At 43.0% G+C, this 20,939-nt stretch overlaps 1 protein-coding gene across 1 annotated transcript in view; it reads left to right on the top strand.

Annotated features, from left to right (window-relative positions):
- Positions 1-20,939, top strand: part of grid2 (glutamate receptor, ionotropic, delta 2) — a 411,443-nt gene that overhangs the window by 194,067 nt on the left and 196,437 nt on the right. The window contains exon 9 of the mRNA XM_069923112.1: positions 18,478-18,675. Within this exon, the coding sequence (XP_069779213.1) occupies positions 18,478-18,675 (198 nt within the window). The remainder of the gene's footprint in view (positions 1-18,477; positions 18,676-20,939) is intronic.

Genomic DNA, 20,939 nt, shown 5'->3' with positions numbered 1-20,939 from the left:
TCCTTTCTTCACGAGTCTGATACAAATTCTCCTGGAACCATCAGGAATATCCCATAGACCAGCTCTGCTGATGAGGCAGCTATATCATTCTCCAGTGCCTGAGTACCCACAGCAATTTGTCAACCCAGTTAGGTCCCGGGAGATGCACCTGAGAGCTGGTTTCAAATGCCTGTGGAACCTTTCTACTAGTCTGTTGGACTGTGGGTGGTATACAGTTGTGTGGTGCAATTTGGTTCCAAGCAGGTTGGCCATTGCTGACCACAGGCTTAACGTGAATTGGGTACCCCTGTCAGACGTTATATGTGCTGGCAGAGTGAAACATGCTATCCAGGTGGAAATGAGAACCCTGGCACAGGTGTCAATAGACTTTTCTGCCAGTGGAACTGCGTCTGGCCACTGTATGGCCTGATTCACTATCATGAGAAGAAAAAGGGAACCACGTGACACTGGCAGGGGACGTACCATGTCCATGTGTACGTAGTCAAACCTCTGATACATCAGCTTAAAAGATTGTAGTGGATGCTCTGTGGTGCAACAAGCAAACACAAAACACAAGGAGACTGTAATACAGGCTTTAATCTGCTCCAACTCTGTACACACTAGTCTCAATATCTTTGCTGGCTCCTCGTGTCCGACTGACCCTGGGAGGGCCCAGCTCAAGTCTATATACAGCCCAGTGATTGACAACCAGCCAGGTGGGGCCAGCATCCCAGGTTGCCTACCTGCAGGTATAGTGGTTTCCCCCTGCAGTAGGCTAGTAGAAGTATAGTCGGCCAGTGTTGTGGTTGTATCACCACATTCACCCTCTTAAAATAAGTCCTTGTGGGGGGGGTTGGGTGTCCTTTGGCACCGGGGTAGTATTTACATGTTCAGGCAGTCTGACGGTCATCTGTGCCTCTGAGACCATTGTAGGGCCAGCTCCTGGTCAATGGTGAGCACGGACGGGGCTGCCTGAGGGTTGACTGAGTCTGGGGCAGCCAGCGCAGCCAGTGGTGTGGGCAGGATGGTGTCTGGCAGCGAGGAGGTGTAGGTGTGGGGCGGGTCCATGAGGAGTGGGGCCCTCTGGAGAGGCGGAGGGAGGGTGTCAACTCCCGAGAAATCCTGGGTGAGCCAGGAGTGCCTGGGGTTGGAAGGTTGGGGCCCTATTGGTGCCAGATCCCTGGTGTACCTGACTTAGGTGTAGTTTGGGTTTGAATGGAGAAGAAACACCTGCTCGACTGGGTGGGGGGGGGTCGGACTTGTGGGTCCGCACATGTTTACGGAGGAGTAGCGGTCCTGGAGATGTCAGCCATGTTGGCAGGGAGATGCCAGTTGCCAATTTCCTAGGAAAGGGGAAAAGGTGTTCATGAGGGTTCTGATTGGTCACCGTGCACAAGAGTGACCATATGACGTGGAGTGTCTCAGGGAGGGTCTCTTGCCAGTAATCAACAGACCAGCCTTCCAGATTACCCCATTTTCATGCTCCACCTGCCCATTGCCACTGGGGTTGTAGCTAGTCGTCCGACTAGCCACGATGTCTCACTCTGTCAGGTACTGGTGCAGCTCCTTACTCATGAAGCCAGACCCCCAGTCACTGTGGATGAATGCGGGGTATCATAACATGGTGAAGAACAGCGTCAGTACCTTGATAACAGAGGTGGTGGAGGTGTCGGGGCAAGGGATACTGAAGGAAAAATAGGAGTATTCGTCTATTACCAAGAGTAAATGGATGTTCTTATTTGTGGAAGGCTGTGGGCCCTTGAAGTTGATGCTGAGTCTCTCAAAGGGTCGAGTGGCATTGACTACATGGGTCTGTGGCAGGCGAAAGAAGCTCAGTTTGCACTCTGCACATACTCTGCAGGACTGTCATGGTCCAGACTTCTTGAACGGTGATGGGGAGTTTCCAGGACTTAATGAAGTGGTACAGGCACATGACGCTCAGGTGATAGAGGATGTCGGGCAGTGCCTGCAGTTGTTCGCACTGCATGTTGCGCAGTTCCGAGACAGGGTATTGGGGCAGTCATTGCACTTCCCAGGCCTATACTGGATGTTGTAGCTGAACGTGGCAGCTTGACCCTCCAGCGCAAGATCTTGTCATTTTTGATCTTGCCCCTGTGGGTGGTGCTGAACATGAATGCCACTGTGTGCTGGTCTGTGAGGAGGGTAAACCTCCTGCCTGCCAGGTAGTGGCGCCAGTGGCTAACCACTTCCACGATTGCTTGGGCCTCCTTTTTGATGGCAGAGTGTCCGAGCTCTGAACCGTGGAGGGTCCTGGAGAAATAAGTCATGGGTCGGTCCCCCTTGATTGAGGGTGGCAGTGAGAGTGATATTAGAGGCATCGCACTCCACCTGGAATGGGGTATCTTTGTCCACGGCGTGCATCCTGGCATTGGCAATGTCTTGTCTGATGTGGGTGAAGGTCACCTGCGCCTCAAGAGGGAGGGGAAAGGTGGTGGCTTGGGCCAGTGGGTGGACCTTGTCAGAGAAACAGGGGATCCACTGGGAGTAGTAAAAGAAGAGTCCAAGACACTTGTGGAGGGCCTTGAGCATGTGGAGGAGGGGCAGTTCCATCAGGGATCATGTGTTTGGGGTTGGGACTAACAACACCCATGTTCCACAAAATACCCCAGAAAGGTGAGGTGGATGGTGCTGAAAATGCACTTCTCCCTATTGTAAGTGAAGTTATTCACCTGAGCCATCCAGAGAAATCTCTCCAGGTTGGCATCATGGTCCTGCTGTTTGTGGCTGCAGATGGTGACTTTGTCCAGGTACGGGAAGGTCACTCTTAGATTGTGCCAGTCTACCAGGCTGTCCATCTCCAGGTGGAACATGGAGACCCCATTTGTGACCCCAAAGGGAACCCGGCTGAACTGGTAGAGGCACCCATCTGCCTCAAAGGCGATACAAGTTTTATCCCGCGCATGGATGGGGAGCTGGTGGTAAACTGACTTCAAGTCATTTGTGGAGAAGAGCCTATAGTGGTCTATCTCTTTGATTACGTTGGCAGTTCAGGGTAGGAGATAGGTGTCCAGCTGGATGTGGCTGGGTCTGGCGATAGCCAATGACCATCCATGGGCTACCGAAGGGTGAGGATGTGGAGGTGGCACTGGAAGTCCAGCCTCAGGATAACAGGGTCACAGAGCTTGAGCATGACCAGGAGCCTGACCCCCCACCCCCACCACCACTGTCAAGTTCACAGAAGAGCACCAGAGTGCTGTGATGTAGTGGTCCTGGGGCACGAAGGCGCAAGAGAAGTTTGCTGGGTGTACTTTTAATTTCAGCATATGGACCATGTTTGGGCAAACAAAGTTCTCAGTACAGCTGCTATCAAACAGGCATTTTGTTACCTTCCCATTGACAGCGATGTCCATCATTGAGCACCCTAGTCCATGGGAAATGTCCTCCATTAGCGTGGTGGATGCTAGGACCATCTCAGGGTCTGAGTCACTGCTCCTCACTGGTTGTGGTGAATAGCTGCCAACAGGTGCCCTTTGGAGCATGGGGTTCGGCAGGTAAGCAGTTTGGCACACACACATGTTGACCACATCATCCGGTCAGTGAGTTGAGTGAGTTGGGCAGGTTGGGGGCCCAGGCGACAGTCCAGTCGGGCAACCCGACCAGAAGTGAGGTCAAACATGATGTCTTTGGCATGGGCGGACATGATGTTTTTGGCGCGGGCAGAAGTCGGATGATGAAAGATGGCAGCGCCCGAGGTGAGCACACTGTGGCGATGTGGTGGATGGCCAGGCTGGAAGTGACGTCAAGAGTGCAGGCAGAAGTGACAGGCAGAGTAATTGCGCTATCCGGCATTCGCACATGGGGGCTTCCAGAGAGTCAGGAGGGGCTCCTGGTTGGTTGTGGAGGACCGCAACGCTCCTGATAGGTCTAGAGAGGCAGACCTTAGCGAAGAGTACCTGTCTGACCCACGCCGGGATCCCCAGTACTTGGAGCAATGGACTGCGTCAGCGGCAGCGATTGTCTCTTCCACGTGAGGCCCCTCAGCAAATGCTGACATCAGCATCAACCAGTCCTGAGGTTGGGGGAGTTGAGCATCAAAAGCCTCTACATGGTGAGCTGTAGCTTCCAGGGAGCAGACCACCTCCATGATTCTGGTAAGGGAAGGATTATTCTCCTCCAACAGTCTCTGTCACGTCGCCCTCGACCACAACTCTTGCCCGCAGGCATCTCGGATAAGTCGCTCCACCTCCCCAGTTTCAATGGTGCATGGGCATGCTAGCTCCCACAGTGCTCCCAGGTAACCATCTGCCATCTCACCTGGCTGCTGTACCCTGATGCTGAGCAGATACCAGGCATAGAGCATATTCATCGGGGGCTGGTACATGCCCTCCACGATGGCCATCGCTGGCTCAAAGTCCATTCAGTCTCGGATAGCCTGGAAAGCGCGGGGGCCCAGTTTGGTGCTAAATACCATGGTTTGTGTTGATGACATCACCCTATGTCTGGATGATCTCCTCAATCAGATCTCGAAGTATGCTGGGGCTACCAGGTGTTAAGGGTCGATATCCAGTCCCTTGATGATGGTGGACTTCTCCTTGCTCCTTTTAATTTTGAGCTGATTAAATTGTGGTGAACATAACACGAGGAGACTGTACTACAAGCTTTATTCAGCTCAAACTCTGTACACACCAGTCTTAATATCTTTGCTGGCTCCACATGTGCCTGACAGTCTTTTGCTGACTCCACGTGTCCAACTGACCCAGGGAGGAGTTCGCTCAAGTCTATATATGGGACAGTGATTGACAGCCGGCCAGGTGGGTCCAGCCTCCCAGGTTGCCTACCTGCAAGTTGCCTCCCGCAATAGGCTGGTAAGAATGTGACCAGACAGTGTTGTGGTTGTATCACCACAGGACTTTTGTGAGTTGCTGGGCTTTGGATGTCTGGCTACAAGTGCAAGTCTTCACTCAATTGCTAAACCTGTTTTCGAAGGCCATGCCACACAAATCTGTTGGCTACCATCTGGACAGTTGTTCTGATCGATGGATGTGCCAACCTACGTACCGTGTCAAAACATAGAAACATAAAAAATAGGTGAAGGAGTTGGCCATTTGGCCCTTCAAGCCTACATTACCATTCATTATGATCATGGTTGATCAGTACCCGGTTCCTGCTTTCTCCCCATACCCCCTAATCCCCTTGGCCACAAGGGCCAAATCTAACCTATTGACAGGGATCAGGCCTCAACTACTTCCTGTGGCAAAGAATACCACACATTTACCACTCTCTGAGAGAAAAAAATTTTCCTCATCTCAGTCCTAAAAAACTTCCCCCTTATCCTTAAACTATGGCCCCTGGTTCTGGTTTTTCCCAGCATTGGAAACAACCTTCGTGCGTCTAGTCTTTCTAAACCCTTAAGAATTTTATAAGTTTCTATGAGATCCCCCTACCCCCTCAATCTTCTAAATTCCAGAGAATATAAGCCTAGTCTATCCAACGTTTCTTCATATGCGAGTCCCTCCATCCCCGGTATCAGGCTAGTGAACCTTCTCTGCAACCCCTCCAAGGCAAGGATATCCTTCCTCAGATAAGGTGACCAAAACTGCACACAGTACTTCAGGTGTGGCCTAACCAAGGCCCTGTACAGCTGCAGCAGGATCTCCCTACTCCTGTACTCAAATCCTCTTGCTATGAATGCGAACATACCATTTGCTCTCCTCACCGCCTGCTGCACCTGCACGCCCACTTTCAACGACTGATACACAGCAACACTCAAGTCTCGCTGCATCTCCCCTTTTCCTAAACAGATACCATTTAAATAATAATCCTCTTTCCTGTTCTTACCTCCAAAGTAGATAACTTTGCATTTATCCACATTATACTGCATCTGCTATGTCCTGGCCCATTCGCCTAATTTGTCCAAATCACCCTGAACTCTCCTAGCATCCTCCACACAGCTAACCCTGCCACCCAACTTCGCATCTTCTGCAACTTTCAAGATACTGCTATCTATTCCCACATCTAAGTCGTTGAAATATATCATAATCAACTGCGGCCCCAGCTCTGACCCCTGCGGTACCCCACTAGTCACTGGCTGTCATTCTTAAAAGAACCCATTTATTCCTACTCTTTGCTTCCTGTCCCTCAACCAATTCTCTATCCACCTTAATATCATACCTCCTATACCATGCTCTTTAAGTTTATATGCTAGTCTTTTGTGTGGAACCTTATCAAACGCCTTACTAAAGTCCAGATATACCACATCCACTGGGTCTCCCCTATCCACTCGACTGGTTACATCCTCAAAAAACTCTATTAGATTCGTTAGACATGATTTCCCCTTCACAAAACCATGCTGACTCTGTGCGATGATACCACTATTTTCCAAATGTACTGCAATTGCATCTTTAATAATGGATTCTAGCACCTTCCCTACTACTGACGTCAGGCTAACTGGTCTGTAGTTTCCCAATTTCTCTCTCCCTCCTTTCTTTAAGATTGGGGTTACATTGGCCAGCCTCCAATCCTCAGGAACTAATCCAATATCCAAAGAGGTTTGAAACATTATCACCAACACATCCACTATTTCCTGGGCTACTTCCTTCAGCACTCTCGGATGCAGACTGTCCAGCCCCAGGGATTTATCCGCCTTTAATCCCTGTAATTTAACTAATACAACTTCTTAACTTACAATTATTTCCTTTAGTCCCTCCATCTCAATAGATCCCCGATCCTCAATAATTTCCTGTAGATTAGTTATGTCTTCCTTGGTGAAGACAGAACTAAAATAGTCATTCAAACAGTCTACCATACCCTTGTTCCCCATGATCAACTCACCTGTTTCTCTCTGCAATGGACCCACATTTGTCTTAACTAACCTCTTCCTCTTAACGTATCTATAAAAGCTTTTACAGTCATTTTTTATGTTCCCTGCCAGCTTCCTCTCATAATCCCTTTTACCTTTCCTGATTAATCCTTTTGTCCTCCTCTGCAGAACTCTAAATTTCTCCCAGTCATCAAGGATATTATTCTTTTTGGCTAATTTGTAAGCTCCTTCTTTGGATTTGACACTCTCTCGGATCTCCCTTGTTAGCCACGGATGCACTACCCTCCTTGATTTATTCTTTTTACAAACTGGGATGTACATTTGTTGTACTTGCTCCAAGTTATCCTTAAACAACTGCCATTGCATTTCTACCATTAGTCCTTTAAGTACCATTTGCCAATCTATTTTAGCCAATTCACATCTCATGCCATCAAAGTTACCCTTCTTCAAGTTCAAAACCTTTGTATCTGTATCAACTCTATCACATTCCATCCTAATGAAGAATTCCACCATATTGTGGTCACTCTTGCCCAAGGGGTTCCTCACAACAAGATTGCTAATTAACCCTTCTCCATTACTCAATACCCAGTCGGTTCCTCAACATGCTGATTTAGAAAACAATCCTGTATACATTCTAAGAAATCCTCTTCAACCTTAACCTTACCAATTTGGTTCACCCAATCTACATGTAGATTAAAGTTACCCATTACAACTGCCGTCCCTTTGTTGCACGCATTATCAATTTCCTTCATGACTCCTTCTCTAACCTCACTGCTACTGTTAGGCGGCCTATACACTACTCCCACTAGCGTCTTCTGCCCCTTCGTATTTTGCAGCTCTACCCATATGGATTCCACATCCTTTACACTGATGTCCTTCCTTTCTATGGCATTCACCTCTTCCCTAACCAACAAGGCTATTCCATCTCCTTTTTCATTCTGTCTATCCCTCCTGAATGTCAAGTAACCCTGAATGTTGAGTTCCCAGTCACATTCCCCCTGAAGCCATGTCTCTGTGATCCCAACTATATCACAGTTATTAATAGCTGCTGCCTCCAGGCCACCAGAATGATTAGGCAAAGATGACCTGTAGATATGTCACACAGGAGTTTGAGCTCCTCCAAGCCTACCGGAATTTCTTCCAGCTGCAGGTTCGAGTCTGGTGTTCTGTGATGCAGAATTTCTTCATCTCTCTGTTGTGCTTTCAAAAGTGAAACATCATCAACCCCTTGGGTTAAGGTCTGCATGGATTGTATGGCCGTACAAGACCATGGATCTGCCACTGTTGGCCTTTCCTGAGATGTGTTCAATAACTGTCGTGAACTCAGAAATATATGATAAATGTCTTTGTTGACAAGCCAACCATGATACTTTAGTGAAGGCAAATGTAAGCAGTTTGTGGCCCGTAAAAGCTGTGAAATGCCTGCCTTCCAGAAAGTACCTAAAATGTCTGACATCTAGGTACAGTGCCAACAATTCTCAATCAAAAGCACTGTACTTCAGTTCTGGTGGTCTTAGGTGCTTGCTAAAGAAAGCCAATAGTTTCTAATGCCCATCGATGTATTGTTGAAGCACCCTTCCTACTGCTGTACTGGACACATCCACTATCAGGGTTGCCAGGACATCCTTTCTTGGGTGAACCAGCAATGCAGCATTAGCCAGTGCATTTGGCATTTTCCAATGCTGCAGATGATTCTTCATCGCAAGTGACATCTCTTGCCTTGCCTGACACCAAGGCAAAGAGGGGATGCATGATATGAGCCACTGATGGTAGAAATTGTTGATAAAAGTTCACCATTCCAATGAACTCCTGGAGGCTTCTAACTATGCTGGGCTTAGCAAATCCCTGGATCAACCTCGATCTTTGTTGCTAGTGCCTTTGTTCCATGTTTGTTGGTTCCATGGCCTGGAAAGTCGATGGTCACTAACCCACATTGATACTTGGCTTGGTTGATGATCAGCCCATACTCATTCAAATGAATGAAAAGGATGGACAAATGTTCCAGATAACTCCGGCCAGTGATAAGTAAGTCAGCTAGGTATATGAAGGTAAAGTCCAGATTGCATCCTACTCTGTCCATTAAATGCTGGAAAATCTACACAGCATTCATGAGCCCAAAAGGCATCCTTTTGAATTCAAAAAGGCCAAAGGGTGTAATAATAGCTGTTTTCGGAATGTCATCCAGATGGACCGGGATCTGATAATACCCCCAGACAAGGTCCACCTCGGAAAAAATGCAGGCTCCCTGCAGGTTGGACCTCCTCCATGATTCTGGTAAGGGAAGGATTATTCTCCTCCAACAGTCTCTGTCTCGACCACAACTCTTGCATGCAGGCATCTCAGATAATTCGCTCCACCTCCCCAGTTTCAATGGTGCACAGGCATGCTAGCTCCCACAGTGCTCCCAGGTAACCATCTGCCATCTCACCTGACTGCTGTACCCTGATGCTGAACAGGTACCGGGCATAGAGCATGCAGTAACCTCATTCAACCTGTCTCCATTTGCCTACAGCCTTGGGTACCATGTGGAGTAGGGAGGCCCAGGAGCAATCAGACCTTTGTACAATAGATATGTCCTCCATCCTTTCAAACTCCTCTTTGGCCAAACGAAGTTTGACTGGAGCAGTGGCCCTTCAGTTTGCATTGCCAAGGTGAATTGTAGCATAATTATTGCAGCAAATTCATTCTCCAAAAGAGTACCAAGTGCAAATGCAGGGCTGGCAGCTTGGCCTCACCTAAGGCGAAGATCTGGAAAGTGTAGGTATGAACAAGCCTTCATCCCTCTAGATCAACCAGTAGGTCATGTGCTCTGATAAAAATCAGCTGCCAGTAGCTGTTGTGCAACCACAGCCAATGAGATCATCCACTTGAACTTAGTATCGCCGAACTGAAGCAGGATCTTACACGTGCCAAAGGTTTGGTTAGTACTGCACTTTGTGGCTTTCAATGATGGTCTGGGTTTTCTGCTACATGTGTCATGCCCAGAAGGGGGAAGCACGCTGATCTCACCCCCTGTATCCACCAAGATGCGCCGGCCAGAATATCTATCCCAAACATTGAGCCATTGCTGTCTCAATTAGCAATGGCTGGCCCCAGCATTTCCCTGAAATGCACAGGGAGGTCAGCATTGGCAAGCTTCTGTGCCCAATTATTGATGGTAGAAACACCAATGGGTGCTAGCTTCATCCCATTGTCTCCAGGCCAACTGGCAGTCTGACAACAGATTTCATTAACCCTGCTGCCAGTCTAATGTTGGAGCTGTAGGGTCCTGCTGTTTTGAGCATGATCTGGGGACCTGTCCTACTGATATCAAACTTTCTTTCACAGCCCGCCATAGAATGTCAGCATGGGCCACAACTCTCCGTGGGTCACTAAAATCCTCATCAGCATATGGATATCTTCTGGCAACTGCTCCAAGAAAGCCTGCTCAAACATGAGGCAAGGACTGTGCCCTTCCGCTAGTGCCAGCATTTCATTCATGAGCAGGGAAGGGTCCTGTCTCCCAAGCCATCCAAGTGAATAAATAGGCTAGTCACTCACATCACATGGCCAAAGTTATGAATGACCAGACTCTTGAGCACCATATACTTGCCCTCCTCCAGCAACTGCACAGAAAATCAGCATGTCATCTCTTGATCCAAGACATTTACTACATAAAAGTACCACCTGGTATCAGATGTTATCTGTCCCAACTGGAATTTGGTTTCTGCTTGGACAAACAAGTGAAACTTGAGAAGTCCAAAATGTTAGCAGTTTAATTTGGACCATCAGGGTCACCAATGTAGCTAAGTATTCTATTCTGAATTACTTTTAGAGACATCAGTGCACACTATGAAGTCCAGTGCAAAACTGACACCAGGCTTGCATGCTGGACTTATATACATCACTGCTTCTGTCACATAGACAGGAAGTGACATCATCAGCAATGTCATCAGCTCAGATAAAAACCTGTGTTGAATGCAAGTTAATTTCCTGGATTTTCCACAGCACGTCTACCATTTCTGGAGCCAGTTTGCTTGCTAGTAAATGGGTTGCCACACTACATTTATAAATTGGGTTAAAGCCTAAAATAAAAATCCTTTGGCAAAGTTATTACTAATAGATACATTTCTGCTTCTTTTCCATTAACTAGGTCAAGTTGACAAGGTTGTCCTTTGTCCCCAGCTTTATTTATTTTAGAAATTGAACCCTTAGCTGAACTTAGTAGACAGGATTCTAAGATCAAGGGAAATAACATGCATCAAGAAGAATGTTTTGGTTATTTAACTGATCCTAAAAATTTATTACAATTACAGATTAGATTGAAAAAATATGGGAAAGTCTCTGTTCATAAAATTAATTGGGGGGGGGAGCAAGATTATTACCTTAACAATGGGTGATTATACAGATTGCAAAATAGTTACAAAATTTAGGTGACAAGACATAGGAATCAGATATTTAGATATTAGAATTGACAATGATTTTTTAAAATTATATAAATTGAATTATTTACCCTTGCTTAATAGAATATTTTCTGATTTTAAAATGTGGAATATTTTACATATTACATTAATTGGTAGAGTAAACTGTGTTAAAATGAATGTTTTTCCTAGAATTCAATAACTTTTTCAATCAATTCCCATTCCAAATCCTTCATTTTTTTTAGGATTTAAATACATTTGTTAGTAAATTTTTATGGAAAGATAAAACGCCAAGAGTTTATTTGGAAAATTGTCATTGAAATATAAATCTGGGGATTTGTCTTCCTCATTTTAAGAATTATTATAAAGCTTCTCAATTGAGATTTATAAATGTATTGTTTAATTTAGATGGTATCCCAGCTTGGGCTTCTGTTGAATTTAATGTAATAGGGGATACGGATCTTCAAAATTTTATTTACAAATAGAATTATAGAAGTAGAAAATCATCTATTTTGAAACACTTGATTGAGTTGTAGAATAGTAATGACAATAAATTTGATATGAAAGGTTTAATTTCTAGAAAAATGCCTTAAGGCTTATTCCTTTTTCAATGGATAATCAATTCTTGAGGATTTGGAGATGGAAGGGTATTAAGAGGATTGAAGATTGTTTTGAGGATGGGAGATTTATAACATTTGAAAGAATGAGGGAAAAATTTAATCTACCTACATTATTTTGTTATTATCAAGCTAAAGCTTTTTTGATCTGCCAACTAGGTTCTACTTTGACGTTACCTAATCAAAGTGAATTAGAATTACTGATCAAATTTATTTCAGTAATATATAACTTACTTCAAACTAAGGCCCCCAAAATTGGGGTGCATAAATCAAGATTAAGTTGGGAAATAGATTTAGATACTCAAATAAGTGAAAAGCATTCGATGGATTTGTGTAAGAATAATATGACTACACTTATAAATGTAAGATATAGATTAGTTCAATATAATTTTTTTCATCAGTTATATTTGACCCCACAAAAAAATAAATAGATTAAATCCTGCCACATCAGATTTATATTTCAGGTGTAGATCTAAGATTGGAACTTTTTTTTTCATTCAATTTGGCAATGTCCTAAAGTTAGACAATTTTGGTTAGGGGTAGGTAATTTTTTGGGATGAATTACTTGGGTCAAATTCCCACAGGACTTGATGTTATTTTTACTGAGTAATATTAAAGTTAAAAGGCCAAAATTAAATATTTATCAAATTAAATTTGCATTAATTGCTTTAGCAGTTCCTAGGAAATGTAAAGCAACATCATGGAAATCAGAAATAGATTTAGGCGTGGGAAAATGGCATGCAGAACTTTGTACCATTAGAGAAAATTACTTATAATCTGCGAGATCAATATGAAGCCCATATTTACAAAACGCTGGCTTACATGAATGATTGACTTTCTGACGACTTCACTTCTTGGTAATCTCCAATAGATTTTTCCACATAAATGTTTTATTTTCTTGCATTCTCCAGTTTTTTTTCTTTTTTAGGGGTGAGGGGTGGGAGGGTTGGTTGAGGGGGATGGGCAGATATATACCACATGTATATTTTTTTAAAGAATTTACAATTTAATGTAATGAAATTATATTGTGATTAAAAAATTATAAATAAAATATTCAAAAAAAGGAATTAGGAATATTTTTTGAGGGTCTTTGTGAGTCAGTTTGAGAGGACAGAGAGGGCCTCCATTTAAAGTCTCATTTAAGAAACACCATCTTCAATCATGCAATATCCACTTCACATTCAGATCTTTCTCCCTTCCTTTCTTTCTTTTTCTCTCTTCCCTCCCTCCACCCCCCAATCCTCCTATTTTTGTTTGTATATTGACATTTATCTGGACATATTTTTCTTTTTTCTTTGGCTTGGCTTCGCGGACGAAGATTTATGGAGGGGGTAAAAAGTCCACGTCAGCTGCAGGCTCGTTTGTGGCTGACCAGTCCGATGCGGGACAGGCAGACACGATTGCAGCGGTTGCAAGGGAAAATTGGTTGGTTGGGGTTGGGTGTTGGGTTTTTCCTCCTTTGCCTTTTGTCAGTGAGGTAGGCTCTGCGGTCTTCTTCAAAGGAGGCTGCTGCCCGCCAAACTGTGAGGCGCCAAGATGCACGGTTTGAGGCGTTATCAGCCCACTGGCGGTGGTCAATGTGGCAGGCACCAAGAGATTTCTTTAGGCAGTCCTTGTACCTTTTCTTTGGTGCACCTCTGTCACGGTGGCCAGTGGAGAGCTCGCCATATAATACGATCTTGGGAAGGCGATGGTCCTCCATTCTGGAGACGTGACCCATCCAGCGCAGCTGGATCTTCAGCAGCGTGGACTCGATGCTGTCGACCTCTGCCATCTCGAGTACCTCGACGTTAGGGGTGTGAGCGCTCCAATGGATGTTGAGGATGGAGCGGAGACAACGCTGGTGGAAGCGTTCTAGGAGACGTAGGTGGTGCCGGTAGAGGACCCATGATTCGGAGCCGAACAGGAGTGTGGGTATGACAACGGCTCTGTATACACTTATCTTTGTGAGGTTTTTCAGTTGGTTGTTTTTCCAGACTCTTTTGTGTAGTCTTCCAAAGGCGCTATTTGCCTTGGCGAGTCTGTTGTCTATCTCATTGTCGATCCTTGCATCTGATGAAATGGTGCAGCCGAGATAGGTAAACTGGTTGACCGTTTTGAGTTTTGTGTGCCCGATGGAGATGTGGGGGGGCTGGTAGTCATGGTGGGGAGCTGGCTGATGGAGGACCTCAGTTTTCTTCAGGCTGACTTCCAGGCCAAACATTTTGGCAGTTTCCGCAAAGCAGGACGTCAAGCGCTGAAGAGCTGGCTCTGAATGGGCAACTAAAGCGGCATCATCTGCAAAGAGTAGTTCACGCTCACACCAAGACACAAGAGAAACTTGTCCGTGAACTACTCTTTGCAGATGATGCCGCTTTAGTTGCCCATTCAGAGCCAGATCTGGACATATACATCCAGACTAAACAGCATTTCTCCAGATCACAAATGCACATGATACACAGCACATAGTTATCACATTTACTGATATAATTTTAAATAAATATATCTCAATATTTTGGAATTATTTACTCAGCTACAAGATATTGTTCATAAATCTCACAGCCATTTGGAAGAAGCTATTCCCTAGCCTGACAGTCCTGATTTTGATGCCCCTGTAGCTCCTTCTTGATGTTGGTGGATCAAAGATACTCCTTTGAGCTATGACTGTAGGGTGTTAGAGAATATACCTTACAGTCTCTTCTCGCTGCAACCTACAGGAAGAAAGTACAGTAGCCTAAAATCCAGCATCTCTAGATTCAAACCAATTTTTTTCTCCAATAGCTATCAGTTTCACAAGTTCAAATTCAAATTTAAGTTTATGGTCCCATGCACCAAGATGCAGTGATAGAGGTTGTTTAGCAACCAGACCATTTGGATATCTCATACATAGGACTGCAAGTAAAACACAGTACAGATGTGCAGAGATATAGAGAGAGATCAGTTATATGGAGCAAATGCAACATAATTTTACAATATTGTGATATATTCAGGAGTCTGTTAACATCAGGAAATAAACTGTCCTTGAATCTGATGGTGCATGATCTCACACTCATGAATCTTCTTGCAGATGGGAGGAGGGTGAAGAGAGTGTGGCCAATATGGGATGATTTTTTTTTTAATTATGTTGGCTGCTTTTCTAAGGCAGTAGGAAGTATAGATGTAGTCAATGGAGAAAAGGGGTGTGTGTGCCATGATCTAAGCATCCGCAGTTTCTTGCAGTCTTCGTCAGAGCAGTTCCTCTACAACAGTACAATGAAGTAATTCCCCCTGATAGGATGCTTTCAGTGGTGCATGTGTAGTAGATGTATAGGCGACATGCCAAATTTCTTCAGGTTTCTGTGGAAGTTGAGGCACTGGTGCACTTTCGTGCCCTTTTAATTAATGTGGTTAGACCATGAGAAATCATGGAAGCTAAGTTCAAGTTTGTTTATCATCTGATTGTACAAGTATAACCCAACAAAACAGTTCTCTAGTCCTCTGATCAAAACATTGCAAACACACATATGGACATAACACACATGCAGACGAAGGATACATGTGCCCACAATGTCCAATATATACAAATATTAAAATAAATAATAGAATAAGAAAGTTTATATGAGCAGTTTGGCAGTTGTTTAGCAGTCTCACTGTCCGTGAGAAGAACGTGTTTCAGCCTAATACTCCTGTATCTCTTTCCTGATGGGAGTTGTAGGAAGATGCAGTGTGCAGGTTGGTAGGGACCCTCAATGATTTTGGAAGCCCTCTTTCGACAACGATCCCAGTAAATCACATTAATGGAGGGGAAAGATACCCCAGTAATCCTCTCTGCTGTCCTTATAGCCCTGTAGATTGACCTCTGATCCAATGTTCTTCAAAGAATTACTTGAGGAACTCAGCAGTTCAGACAGAATCCATGGGTAGAAATGATTAGTCAACTTTTTGATTTGAACCCCTTTATCAAGACACATATGGAATTGGTGAAATTACAATTATAAAGGGGGATAATCTGGGGGAGGAGTCCAGAGGTGGAAGAGTATACGACAGAGGTGTGAGTGTTGAAGAGATTGGGAGTTGGAAAAACTATTGAGAGGGTGAGTAGGGAAAGAAAAGTTAGAGAGAGGGAGAAAATAACAAGCATAGAAGATAAAGAAGAAATGGGAACTGTGCAATCAGATAAGGGTGGGGGTTACCTAAAATTAAAGGTTAATGTTCAAGCTGTTACCAGGAATGCAATGAGTTGTTTTTCAAGTTTACGTTAAGCCTCTCTGACAATCACTAAGACTGAGAACAGACATGTCACTACTGAGGAATGGTTGAGAAAATTAAAATCATTAGATAGTTTAGACCCATATATCAAGCATTCAACGAAATGGTCAACCAATCTGTGCTTGTTCTCACCAATGTAGAGTAGGCCACACTGAGTGCACCAAAGGAAGTAGATCAGGTTGGATAATGTGCAGGTAAAACTCTTCCTCAATTGGAACATCTGTTTGTGGTCCTGGGGGAGATGTAGGAAGCCAGAAGACCTCAAAGGGGTTGAAGGATGGTGGGGAGGGAAGAGCAGACTAACTCTCCAAACTATACCTACAATGACATGAGAGTTGAGAGGTAAGGCAATTTCCTTCCCCAAACTACTTCTCCACCTTTTTTTCCCTTTAAGTAACTTTATGAATGTGTCCTATTTGAACAAACCTCTGGGCATCTCTTCCAATATACCCCTCTTATTTTCCCAAATATTTCCTAACAAAATTCTTGCAGTTTCTATATTAAATGTTATGCAGAAAGAAAGGTTTTTATTACTGTTGTTGAGAGGGATTTTGTTGAATTTAAGGACTGCATGTAAAGTCTTCAAAACAGGTCACATTCTTCGGCTTCAAAAAATAACAGAATTGATATTTATTACCCATTCAAGCATCCACTGTACATGGGAAAAGTCAATGCATGCAGACTGCTGCCTGTCACAAAATATGTGCATGAAATGTATTCCTTATCCATTAAGAGAAAAATTGATCTGTTAAAAAAACTTCTGATTACAGAAATTGTCAGTCCTTTACAACTCCCAGTGCATCTCTGGGAAGTGATCTCTGGACAGGAAAACTTCCATTTATCTTCACAAAGATAGAGTAACTTCAAAACATCTTTTTACATTGAGTATCATCGTATTAATAGTCAATCAGCACTGAAGATGTATCACATTGGTCATAAAGTATTTAGAATTAGAGTGTCATAGAATTATATAGCATGGAACATGCCCTTTGGCCCACCTTGTTGACCGTGTCTAGAATCTTCTACCTGGGGAAAATTATTGTGTCAACTCATTTTCTCCATTCTCCTTCACAATTCTGGAAGCTTCCATAAGAGCATTCCTCAGCTTCCTAAGCTCTAGCCCATCTCATCTCTCCCTATAACTCAAACCCTCCAGTCCCAGCAACATCATGGTGAATCTCCTCTGCAAATCTACCAACTTACTGATCTCCTAATGTTAACTTTAGACATACAGCACCAATACAGGCCATTTCAGCCCACAAGCCTGTGCTGCTCAATTACACCCAGTTAACGGTACATTTTGTAGGGTGGAAGGAAACCAGAGCCCCTAAGGAAATCCCATGCAGGCACAGGGAGAACATAGACAGTGCAGGATTCAAACCCCAGTCTCAATTACTGGTGCTGTAAAGGCATTGCGCTAACTGCTAAGCCAACTGTGCTGCCCAGAAAAAAACACAGTACTAAGGGTACTCTCACTGATATCTACACCATGAGATCCCAACTTTTGTGTTCAAAACCCTGCCCAATGAAGGAAAGCATGCCATATGCCTTCTTTGTCACCCTATCCACCTGCGTTGTTATTCAATGAACTACAGACCTACACTCCTAGATCTCTCTGTTCTACAAGACCCTCTTGGGCCCTACGATTTACTCTCTATGTCCCACCATGGTTTGACTTACCAAAATACAACACACCACACTTAACAGTGTTAACCAGTAACATTGACATGATTTAAAGTTGTGAAAAGTGTGATGTAAAACACCAGTCTTTCTTTTTGTTATGACTTCACTGGACACCAGCGATGCGCATTTCTGGCATCTGTATTGACATTTGGGAACTTTTTGGCAGACATGTTGATTAGCCATCTGTTACAATAATGATAAAACATACGGATGCCCCATCTTCAGATACGTTTAATTGCAGTACAACAGATTTACAAAGACAGTTTATGTAATAACTGCAGGCACAACAATTTAAAATGGAAATAGTAGACACAAAAGTGTTTGATACATGAGAGTATACAAATAAAGCCGATTATCATATACATAAGTACAATGTACAAATGCATTGTTTCAGCATCCCAGGTACATAAAACACACAAGTAATGATTTACATCTAATTAGCATATATGAATTAAAAATATATAGAGAAGAGCAACATAAATAAATAATGTATATTCTCAGTTGACCAGCAGCGCAAAAGGTTTTTCTCTTGCTGATGCTGCTCGACCTGCTGAACTCCTCCAGCAAGTTGTTTTTTTGCTCCAGATTCCATCATCTGCAGTCTCCTGTGCCTCCAGTGCGAAACACAAATGTGGTGGAGAAACTCAGCAGGTTACGCCACATCTGCAGGAAGTAAAGGCTAACCAACATGTCAAGCCTGTGCCGTTCGTTAAGATATGAGAGCAATTCTTCACATTCATAGATGATGATTTTCCTCAACTTGAACCCCATGATCTCTTTTCTTTTGCAGGAGGAACCTTTTGTTATGGTATCCGAAAATATTCTTGGAAGGACAAAAAAATACTATGGATTCTCTATTGATGTCCTGGATGCCTTGTCAAGTTACCTGGGCTTCAAATATGAAATTTACGTGGCTCCCGATCACAAGTTTGGCAGTCAGCAACCTGATGGGAACTGGAATGGGATGATTGGAGAACTCACCTTCAAGGTTTGTATCCTTCATTAGTTTTGTATCGACATATATGATCTTTATTGTACATATTTTTATTATGATTATAAATCAGAGTGGAAAAGCCTCTGCTGTACAAGTCCTAACTTACACCATCTGGCCAAGGTGAACTTGTTGACCATTAATGTGTCCAGTTATTAGCTTACTTTTAAAGTTCTTCCATGGGCTTGCTACTCTTTGCCTCGGTACAGCTTTCTACCCACATCTGCTCTCTTCACCACCAATTGTACCTTTAAAAAGAGACAGGTAGAAACCCTGGAGAAAAACAAATTCAATTCAATAAAAATTGACTTGTTACACAACACCATGTACATCTTATTTTATTTTTGTAATTTTTTTTTCTTTTAAAAATATTTTTATTGAGTTGAATATATAAACCTGCAAACAAAATTCAGTGAAAGACATAAGCAGTTATCTCATCTACATGTAAAGAAAATCAGAAAGAATAGTATAACAGTTGCCTCTTCATGTGTTAAAAAAAAACAAAGCAATTAACATATTCTTCATGGACAAAATTAACCCAATTGGGTTAAAAAAAAGAAAAAAAATCATAAAACAAAAGAAAACCTATGAAACTAAAATGAATCTTCCCCCGGGTGACTGTTAGTTATACAAAAGGATGTTTGAAATCAGATAGTAACCTCCAGGCATCGGACGGTGAACTCCTGGACTCTTCAGAGTTCTTAATTCTTTAAATCATTCGAAGAATGGGCTTCACATCTTTACAAATTGAAAATTTTTTATCTTTATTATTGCATCTAATTTTCTTAAAGCTTAAGTAGGACATTACATCAAGTAATCACTGTGTATTGGTAGGTGAAGAACCATCCTTCTATTTTAGTGAAATTTCTCATCTGGCCATCAGTGTAGTAAAAGCTAAAATATTTCCCTGAATTACAGACAGAGCTATATCTGGCTTAAGCATAAAACAAACAGAGCAACTAAAGGACAAGGCTCTATCTTGATTTTAAAATTCATGGATAAAATTTGGAAAATGTCTTTCCAAACACTCTCTAAATTTGGTCATTTCCAAAACATGTGGATCAGTGAAGCTTCAAAAATTTTGCATTTCACACATAGAGGGTCAATATCTGCATAAAAATGAGAAAGTTTAAGTTTAGACATGTGTATTCTATGCACCACCTTCAATTGCAAAAGGCAATGCCTTGCACAATATGAAGAATCATTAATCAAGCTGAGAGTCGAGTATCATTCCTTATTTGCAAAGGTTATATTCAAATCTTGTTCCCAATCCTTCTCTATCCCAACCATTGAGGCTGTCTTAAATTCAAAAATTCATTATAAATATATAATATTAATCTTGTTAAAAATCACATCAAGAATATTAGTCTCCAAAATTCGAGGAAAATCAGAAAGCTTAGATTGAACAAAATGTATGATTTGTAAATATCTAAAAAAATATGTACTTGGAAAAATTAAATGTGGCAGATAATTGTTCAAAGGAAGCTTGAATAAAAAGATCCTTATAATTTTGAATGCCTAACCTAAACCATTCCTTAAAACCTGCGTCCATCACTGACGGTTCCAAAAAAAAGTATCTACAATAGCACTCAGCCGAGAAAAAACTATTAAGCAAAATATTTTCTGAATTGAGCCCATATACTTAATCGATGTCTCATTAATGGGTTAGATGTCAATTTAGGAAAGGAAAATGGTAAAAAGGAACCTAAGATTGCTAAGACATTTTTTTTTGAAAAATGCAATTCTATTTCTACCCAAGATGGTCAATTCACTGACTTATCAAAATGTAACAATAAAAGTAGATTACATATTTTAGTCCCCCAATAATAACACCTGCAAGTGATAGTTCCCCCATTTGTTTCAGTTTTTTCAAGGTGGTTGTTTTCCCTGCCATATGTGGGAAGAAAGAACCGAATCTAAATAACATCTGACTCTTTTCCAAAGAAAGTAAAAAGAAAAAACTCTGTTAATAAGTTCTCCCAATTTGTTTGTCCCAGTGGAAACGTCCAACTAATCTCTGAGAACTTAAATAAATATTAACAAAGTTCAGCTTCAGCTCCTTGAAAGCTATATCAGCACTGCCGGAGCTGCCGTACCACTGCCGCTAGTGTGGGCCCACAGGTAATGAGGGAGCGGAGATGCAGCTTTGAACAGCCTGTTAAGGGAGCAGACAGTGGTTTTAATTGAAATACCATGACCGTAAGTCTGCGCCCAAGATAGCGGTGCCTGTTAATCGGCAGCAGCCTCATGGGGCTCCAGAC

Source organism: Narcine bancroftii, chromosome 3, assembly GCF_036971445.1.
Source record: "Narcine bancroftii isolate sNarBan1 chromosome 3, sNarBan1.hap1, whole genome shotgun sequence".
NCBI classification, from domain to species: domain Eukaryota; kingdom Metazoa; phylum Chordata; class Chondrichthyes; order Torpediniformes; family Narcinidae; genus Narcine; species Narcine bancroftii.
This window is presented reverse-complemented; position numbering and strand designations above follow the sequence as displayed.